This window comes from Triticum dicoccoides, chromosome 7A (assembly GCF_002162155.2).
Source record: "Triticum dicoccoides isolate Atlit2015 ecotype Zavitan chromosome 7A, WEW_v2.0, whole genome shotgun sequence".
Taxonomy (NCBI): Eukaryota; Viridiplantae; Streptophyta; class Magnoliopsida; order Poales; family Poaceae; genus Triticum; species Triticum dicoccoides.
In genome coordinates, this window is record NC_041392.1 from 59,267,988 (window position 1) to 59,277,785 (window position 9,798).

Below are 9,798 nucleotides of genomic sequence, written 5' to 3' on the forward strand. Positions count from 1 at the left end.
CATGTTTTGAACAAAGATTTTGCATCTTCCAACATGACATCTCAATCCCCATTACTGGAAAGTTGGTCGTTGGCATCGTTGCCGAGAGTCAAATCACAGAAGCTCGACAACCCAAGGCACTCGTCAAAGAGTTCCTACTCCCTCAATTCCTTTATACAAGGCTACAAACTCAAATTACAGGTATTAAAATAAAATTTAATGATTGCTTTGCAAGCTAACATTTCTTCTCGTTAACCGGGATTATTAATATGCCCGCATGCATGCAAGAAAGCAATGAGAAGGAAGTAGCACAATGTCATTATGATCACATGCATGCAAATATTAAACAAGTTGCTACTACGAGAAAACATCATTAAATTTTGCCTTGATTACTATCAATGGCCTTGTATAGATGCAAATTGTATTTTTCATAGTGGCCTTGTATAAGGGAATGAAGGGAGTATATATAGATAAAAACCATGGCTTATTTGACTTAAAATATTTCTTATACATACCGATCCGTCGCTGACTTTTTCTCCACACCGCTGTCGTGCCACCCACACCTGCCCGCACCCTCGTCGCCTATCCTCCGGCCGTCTCCTCAGGCCGCCCCGCTCCTCTCTGCTGGCACTAGCTCCTCCCCTCCCTGCAGCGCACTCCGGCCGATATCCCGCATGCGTGTCGGACGACCTCCTCCATATAAGATTCTGCCAATTTGAAAATGCAAAACGTTTTGTAGCTCAAACCATCGGTCCAATTTAAATTCCATTTTCATCATTAAATCCACCGCCATGAGAACTTCAAAACTAGATTCCATGTTTGATATGTCCTGTGAACTTTTTTTGGGGCCCAAAATTGTCACGTCTTAGCTATGTAAGTTGTCATGTTAGTGGTACGTAAGTTACCATGCTACTTACACTGAAATTGTTGACGTATGGAAGTCCCAAACTCTTCGACAACTTTTATGTACAAATATGGTACTCCCTTATTCCATCTATATAGGGTCTAATGCGTTTTTTAAGACCGCCTTTGACTATTGACAAGATTAATATTACATGATATGCACAATGTGAAAACTATATCATTGTAAGCTCCTTTCACGCACGAATTTAACTGTGTGTTTTGTGTAAATTGCATGTCATATATTATTGCTCTAGTATTTGGTCAAAGTTAGCCTCAAAAAACGCATTAGGCCCTATATAGATGGAAGGAGGGAGTAACGAAAATGGTTAAAAGGTCTTTTTCCATACCGACTTGCTCGTTAATAGGCTATGTAAGACCAGCCATCGTGCTGGGAAATGCATAATTGATCCATTTGTAACACACTTATTTTTTTCGCTTTATTTACTCACCTCAACGGCCTCTTTACGGCACAAAATTTATCTAACCTATAACTAATTAATCACAACTCAGGCTTGACACATATGGTTATTGTCTTATTGAGGAGAGGAAAAGCGTAGGCGCCACAAACTGAGCCAAGCGAATGAGCGCATGGGTTGTTCGGTTTTTGTCCCCATAAACTGAGTGTTCGCAAATTAACTTCCCTGTATATGAAAAACAGAATACGGATATAAAATCAAGCCACCGTGCTAGTCCACATCATCAGAAGTATTTGGCAAGTTAGGTTTATAGTAATTATCAGCCTGGATTAAGTTATAGTTATTATGTCATTTACGAAGAAACATGTATATGACCACTAGACATGGTTTTTGTTCCTAGCGTGTACACATATTTTTAAAGAAAGATTCATGGCCTAAGGGCATGTACAACGCCGGCGCTAATGACAGGCGCTAGGATTCACTTCCTGGCCGTTATGGTCCAATCCTGGTGGATTACTGCTAGCGTCGATGCCAGGGCTACCATCGGGTGCTTTGTTCTTTTATTTTCTTTCCTCTGAGCTGTTTAACTAGTGCTGCCCCTTTTTTTTCTATGAGAAACCCATTGCATTGGTGCTCGACCAGGCGCCCATGCGTCGAGGAGACGGACTCCTACAGCGACGCCACTTCTTTAATTAATTCTTTTTATATTGCCTAAGCGTCCAAATAAGCGCTCTTGCATTGTAGATGCCCTAATACAGCTAGTCGGGAGAGCTCCTGTTCAGCGCTCTTTGTGCCACTTAATCATGCTGGTGCTCGAAGAGAGGGGTAGTGGGCGTGCTCGAAGAGAGGGGTAGTGGGCGGCCCAGCAAACGTGAGGATGTGCTCGCTCGCATCTCCTGGCTCATCGCTCGCTCGCATGCATCTCATTGGTTGACCGGTTGACTGGTAGACCAGTTGTCCATTGACTTTTTAAAAAGTTGATAAAATATTAAAAAAAACATAAATCTGTAAAGAGTTCACCGTTTTTTTAAAACAATTCCGAATTTGAGAAAAGTTCACAAAATTTTGAAAAAGTTCATGAAGCTTAAAAATGTTCACAATTAGAAAAATGGTTAGCAAGATTCGAAAAAAGTTCATGCAATTTGACAAATCACAAATTTTGAAAACATTCACAAGCATTATTTTTTTGAAAAAGTTAACGAATTTGAAAAGAGAAAGTGTTCATGAAATGAAAAAAAGCAAAATAAAAGGAAAGACAAAAACCAATCAGAACCCAGCCAAAAAAAGACACAGAAACAAACACACACAAAACCGATCTAAAAAAACGCCAAAAAAAACAAACTACAGCTAGCTTAAATGGCCCAGTCTGCTCGGTAGGAGGGTTGTGCGCCGGTTAGTGAATTATACTGTAACCGGTGCTTAAGGCGCGGAATAGGAAATATGGCCGGACGAGCTCCTGTTCAGCACACTTAGCGCCGCTTAGCCGTGCTGGCGCTAGAATGCTATGGGTAGTGGGTGGCCTAGCAAACGCGAGGCTACACTCACTCGCATCTCCTGGCACATCACTCGCTTGCGTGCATCTCATTGGTCGATCAGTTGACAGGTTGACCAGTTGTTCATTAACTTTTTTAAAAAAGTTCATAAAATATGAAAAATATAAATCAAAAGTTTGCAAAATTTGTACAAAAATCATGAAATTCGAAAAAACTCATTTTAAAAAGTTTAGGAATTTTAAAAAAGTTCAGAAATTTGAAAAAAGTTCATGAAAATTAAAATTTAGAAAAGTAAATGAAAAAGAAAAGAGAAAAACCAAACAAACTTGAGCCCAAAAAAGGCACAAAATAAACACACACAAAACTGGTCGGAAAAAAAATACCAGAAGAAAACGTACTACAGCTACGGTCCTAAATCGGCGGCCCGCTTAGTCGGAATGTTGTGCGCCGGTTAGTGAATTACACTGTAAGCGGCGCCGGAATAGAAATGCGCCAGTCGGCCTACATCGATTTCAATGTTTATAATTTTTTTTTTAAATGATAAGTGTCACATGTGTGGCGCGAAGCAACTTGATTCAAACTCTTTCACTACCATCAATTTTTTCACATCAAACAGATGACATCAGCGGAATTTTTTTACTTTTTTGGACTTGAAAATGTTTAATCTCTTAAATAATAAATTCAATTAAAAATTCATTTTTATCATTAAATCCGTCTCGACGAGATCTTCAAAACTAGATCCCATATTGATATATTTTGATGATTTTTTATGTCAAAGTTGCCATGATGTTACACTGAAGTTGCCATAGTGTTTACACTAAATTGCCATGATATGTTTCATCTTTTTTTTCTTCTAAATTTAAAGTTACCATTGTATTTCAACTACTTTTCGCGGCAAATTTTATTAATTGACCATGGCAATTTTTAGTAATTAACCACGATAAATTTAATTCATGGATCATGGCAATTTTTTGTAATTTATCATGGTAATTTTAGTTTATAGATCATGGCAATTTTAGTAGTTTGATCATGGCAATTTTAGTAGTTTGATCATGGAAATTATTTTTTATATGAACCATGGAAAATTTTAATGCATGTATCATGGAAAATTTAAGTGATTCACCATGGCAATTTTAGTTTATGGTTCATGGCAAATTTGAGTCATTGACTATGCATTTTTAAAGTAATTGATAACAAATTTCTTTTTAATTATGAACCATATCAAAATTATTACATGGATCATGGAAAATTTTAGTAATTCTCCATGGCAAGTTTAGTTTCTCAATTCCCTTTATTATAATATGTCAAATTTTTTACTTTAAACATAGAAGAAAAAGTGGTTGCAACATATCATTGCAACTTTCAGTGTAAACACCATGGCAAATTATGTGCAATAGACATGGTAACTTTTGACCGCCAGAAAATATCGTCGAAACATATCGATATGGGATCTAGTTTCGAAGTCCTCGTTGCGACGGATTTTAATGATGACAACGGATTTTGTTCAATCGAAGTTTTTATTTAAGAAATAAAATATTTTAAAGTATGAAAGACCAAAAGATTCTCGATGACATCATCTGTTTTTGTCCTTATTTGTATGCATGTGTGAAAAAGCAAAAAGGCTGACATGTCATAATTGATGGCTAGAAAGGCGTGTGGGCGGGATTACTTTGTGCCACGCGTGTGGCACTTTTCAGAGTTCTATTTTTCTATGATGAATAATGCACTGGTTGGCCTATATTGGTTTCAAGGTGAATAATGCACGTGCCCGGGTGTACAACCCTAGGACAATCAAACCCTCGACCATACTGCCACAATGGACGAGTCAGGACAGCTTGTAACAGATAATTCCGTTCGGTCCAAAACTAACTTATCATATCCTGGAAGATATATTGCATAATACAGACATATCAAGAAATTTCTCTCCCTAACAAAATTATCCACGTGCCATTTTAAATATGGAGGAAAAAAGACTGCGTATTTAAATACGAACTTGAATATTTTTTATGAGTTGTAGACACATGTTTTGAGTTGATTGGGGGGTCATGAGTATTGTAAATTTAATTCTTGTATTGGCAAGGTGCCATTTTACTCCAAATTTTAACGTAGCTATAAAACACCTCATAAAGAGTAATGCTAGATACACGAGGGGTTTACAGGCGATTTACGGGGTGATTAGGATTTGATTGGCTGAGATTTAATTAAGTGAGGCGGGCTCACCAATGAAATTCAAGGAGGTGACAATTAGAAGAGGGCACACAATGTTCTCCAAGAAAGTTTGTAGTTCGTGCGTGTGCGTGTGCGTGTGTGTATTACTGTGGCCTCATAAAAATACATTGATAAAAGAGATATACCCAATGCTACAAGTTTTCACACCATGTGTATACCCCTTCGTCTCTTGCAGTGATTCCACATGAGACTATTGCTACAAGTTTTTTGACCTCCCGCCGATGCTGCTGCCGGTCCGCCTCGTCATCGGTGGCCTTAGGGCCATGGAGGCGCGATGGACTCCGGCCCTTGCTGGCGGGAGGGTTGTCGTTTCGTCTTTAGGCGTTTCTTTGAGATTGATTAGGGTTTGTGTCCTAGTACGGAAGGTGTGGTGGCGGTGGTTCCCTGAAAATGAAATAATGTACTCCCCATCTAGGCCCTATCTCAGTGATGCATATAGATTCGTCGGAGGGCGTGTGAAGTTGTGTCTCCGTCGGATCTTATGGGATCTGGTCGTTATTGCTCTTCGATGGATCTTCATTGACCTAGTCTTCGTTCTTGTTTCTACATGTTGGTTCCTTTTGATCTACAATTCTCTTCATCATCGGTGATTGTTGTTCTGGTGCACTGGGCCTTAGCACAACGACTTTTCGACTCTAGTGCTACCTTCATTCCTAAATATAAGATGTTTGGGCAGTTTATTTCAAACTGCCCAAACATCTTATATTTAGGAATTGAGGTAGCACAACAAGTTCTGCCCGGATCTAGTGAAGGAGGGGCGACGACGACGATGCGCTTTCGATTCGCTACAGTGCTTGTAGTCGTCGCTAGGTGGTCTACGGACCTGAGTATAATTTTTTTTATTTCCCGTGGCCTTGCCTTTATTCTGTGCTGCAGTGAAGTTAGGTCTTCCTCAAGCCTGAATTTCCAACAGCTAACACTTGCCACTTCTGGTATAAAAAAATTTCCATTTCCTTGAGTCCAAATTCTACGCTGAAGTGCGGCGACGATCAAGGAAAACTCCAAGCCCGGCCGTTGTCGCGCTTGGTGGATGACCATACGGGTAACTGTACGCACGCCCTCCCTAAATGACTTGTTGCCTGCCAACCATGAACCATCAGTATCAATCAGGACAAATCTGGAGTAATCATCCGTACTAAAATTCCATTATCCTGCACATGATATACAGTTGTTGGATTAATTAGAAGACTGCTGCTAGCTCACCGCGTCTTGCAGTTAAATGCTCAACACCCAACCGCCCCCCTATTGTCAATCAGGAGAGGAGAAAGAAGCCGGCATTGAATGCCATCAACAGACAGACGTGATGCCATTGCATTGCATTGCCTTGCCCGATCGATGGCGCGAACAGGACGAGCGTGTCGCCACTCTATGGCAGTGGCAGTACCAGTAGCAGTACGTGGGTCGATCGGTCGCCCATGATGCCATCCATAATGGCAGCTGCAAGCAACCACGCTCGCGCCAACTACCCGTGTCTCTCATGTTCGATCTCGTCCAGCGATATATAGTGCGGGTGAGAGCGCTGCAGTGTGGCCGTAGGGAAACACTCTGAAGCAATGAGTGACCAGCTGAAGAAGACGGCCAGGAGCCAAGAAGCAACGCAGCAGAAAGCGTCGTCTTCGGAAGAACAGCAGCAGGAAAAGGTAATCAACGCCTCTTCTCTCCGCTTGAATTCCTTCCTGCTGGCCATGGCCATGGATGCATGTCTGTGTTAGTGTTTCCGTTGGCTGTTTTCAATCCAATCTATAAGGCGCAGCTTTTGTGGATGGAACTGCAGTAGAGTTCTCATACGTACTCTGTTTGTGGAACATATAATGGACACTGCAAATCGTGTTCAATCACTTCTCAAGAAAACATGGATGCAGATACACCCATTGGTTTTCGAAAAGAGAAAGGTGTGATACCTCCCCGGTGTAGCTAGGGACACCTCTATGAACAGTAAATTCGAAAAAGTAGAAGAAAAATCCAATAAATTCTGAAACTTTGCGACGTCAAGCGTTTTAGGTTCGCAAATTTTCATAACAAAACACTATCAAGTAGAGAAAGGTGTACACATGAGTTTCTGATTTCAGTGCTAAAAGTGCTCAAAACTTTGAGCACCAAAATATTTTTCTTGTTTAGAGCTCCTTGATTGTTTTTTCTGCATGAAAACTTGCAAGCACCTCCAAAGTTTCAGCATATTTGATGTCGCAAAGTTTTAGATTCTTTTTTATTTTGTTTTCTATTTTATTTGAATTTATTGTTCATAGAGGGTGTATCTACACCCGAGGCCCGGAGTTGACAAACCAGTCTCGAACTTTTCAAAAATAATTAGTAACTAGTACTCCTTCTGTCCTGAAATAAGTCTTTTAATTTTGTACTAACTCTAGTACAAATTTATACTAAGCTTGAGACACTTATTTTGAGACAGAGCGAGTAACTTTTTTGAAGAAGAGATTAAACGGTACTCCCTTCGTTCCAAAATAGATGATTCAAGTTTGTACTAAGTACAAAGTTGATTCTTTTATTTTAGAACGGAGAGAGTAGTAACTTTGTATCCTGATGATTTGCACGAGCGTACATGCAGATAAATGAGGTGCGGGGTCTCCTTGGCAGTCTAACGGAGGAGATGCCGAGTTTTATGTCAGACGCCACCATCCGCCGTTTCCTCAGGGCGAGGAATTGGAGCATGGAGCAAGCAACCAAGGGTCTCAAGGAGACTGTCAAGTGGAGGCGTGACTACAGGCCGGATGCAATTTCCTGGGTCAGTCGAAATTCTAGCCTTATGGAGTACTTTGTCTCAAAATATCTGCTCATATGTAGGTGCCTTGGATGGATTGTGTAAACAACGCTCTTCTCTTCTCCGTTGCCCACAAATTAAATGGCAGGACGACGTTGCAGAAATGGAGAACGAGGTCAGGAGGACACATGTGGCCGACTACCTTGACAAGAATGGAAGAAGTGTCCTCGTATCAAACGTACCAATGAAGGTAATTATGCGTGCGTGCATGGTCTATTACTACAATCATCAATCCATTAGCAGCCGGATATTGGTACTCCCTCTGTTCACTTTTATAAGGCGTTGTAGCATTTCAGACAGTGTATAAAACAGCTCAATTTTAGTTGTCTGAAACGACTTATAAAAATGAACGGAGGGAGTAACTAGTAACTAGGAGTTGTTGAACACCGAAGTAAGGTTCACTAACTTGTACACCAAACAGTCTAAAGTTTCAGCCAAGGAGCAGATAAAGCACCTGGTGTATCTCCTAGAGTATTTCGCCACCAACTCAGCGGATGAACAAGACGACTTCGTCGTTTGGCTGACCGACTTCCGGGGCTGGTCGATATCGAGCACGCCGCTGTCGATAACCCGCGAATCCATACACATAATCCAAAACTATTATCCGGGGGTGATAGGCGTGGCGATTCCTTTCGACCCTCCCAGGATTTTTGAATCTTTTTGGAAGGTACGGTATACATACAAAGATTCTAATCTGAATTGTGGTGTTTCATCCAATGTTTCTTGCCGTCTTGTGAGAGCGTGTTCCCTGTTTTATATCACTGAATATCTCAGTCTGATTTATGTGATTCTGCCTTCAATTTATTTGATTTGCAGATAGCCAAGAACTTCGTGCAGGCAGACATGAAAGAGAAAGTGAAGTTTGTATATGCTAACAAGCCGGAGAGCCTCAAGACAATCGCTGACATCTTTGACTTGGATACGCTGGAGTCTTCATTTGGAGGAAGAAGCGCCCGTACGGCCTTCGACATCAACAAGTATGCCGAGAGAATGAGAAGAGCCGACAAGATGAGAGGAGCATCAAAAGATTCAAATGGCCACAACCACAACTGATCTCCCTGACCAATAGTTTAGAAAAATATCTCCCTGGCCAATGGCTCTGACTAAATACAAGTTACTTGTGAGTCATACATGAGCTTAGCTAAAGCACAAGAACAGGGTAAAGATCTACTTATATACACTAAAACATGAAGGCGCACGTTGTCACGTCGCGTCCATCCATCTTAATAAAGGAATGGTAGAAATATTTGCAAAAGTCTAGAAAGTAAAAACACCTGAGAGTTTTATAATCGATGAAACTAAAAAGCCTTGTGTATATATGCATGGAATTTTCTTTTTGGTTCACAATTTCTTGGTTCATCCAACGTTTACGAATAGGATTTACATAAATTAGCACACGCATATCCGGGAAAACTAATTAAGATGTTTAATACTATCATGATTTGAAATAGCACACAAATATTAGAGTAAACAACGCTCAGACATCACATGGTATGGCAGAGAGGATGTCACGCTTGTCTGAAACACAATTTTTTTCTGTGCAAGGATTGCGTGAAACTCTTAAACTCAAATATCCCACCAGATGACTGGATCTGTCGAGACAAGCAATCACAACACGAGAGTCATATTGGTTAATGAGTTTCACCGATATGGCTACATCGTCAGAGCATGATTACGAGCGCTCCTTCCATATACTAAATTAACATAGTACATTCGATGACAAGCTCACCGAGGCCATCAAACAATATCTCTTCAAACATCCGTCATGGTCAATTCAGCCACCCTACCACGGCAGCCCTGCCCGTTCCTCTCATGATCCTTGGCTAGCCTTGTCCTTTACTTCTAGAGTTTGGGGATATGGGCTGCCTACGTTTTCATCCCCCCACCCTACCCACCCTAAGTGCATCTCCACATCAACAGAAAATCTATCAAAAGGTGATATCGACGGATGGAACCTATGAACGACGCGAGTTCGTTAGATGTGTGGGGGAGAGGGCTCATA

The 9,798-nt window shown here is 40.8% G+C and overlaps 1 protein-coding gene across 1 annotated transcript; it reads left to right on the top strand.

Annotated features, from left to right (window-relative positions):
- The first annotated feature begins 6,531 nt into the window (after nucleotides 1–6,531).
- Nucleotides 6,532–9,042, top strand: LOC119330452 (phosphatidylinositol transfer protein 3-like). Its single transcript, XM_037603559.1, has 5 exons — nucleotides 6,532–6,660; nucleotides 7,584–7,760; nucleotides 7,885–7,986; nucleotides 8,218–8,463; nucleotides 8,613–9,042. The coding sequence occupies exons 1-5, from the start codon at nucleotides 6,574–6,576 to the stop codon at nucleotides 8,847–8,849; spliced, it is 849 nt and encodes a 282-aa protein (XP_037459456.1). The 5' UTR covers nucleotides 6,532–6,573; the 3' UTR covers nucleotides 8,850–9,042.
- The last annotated feature ends 756 nt before the right edge of the window (nucleotides 9,043–9,798 follow it).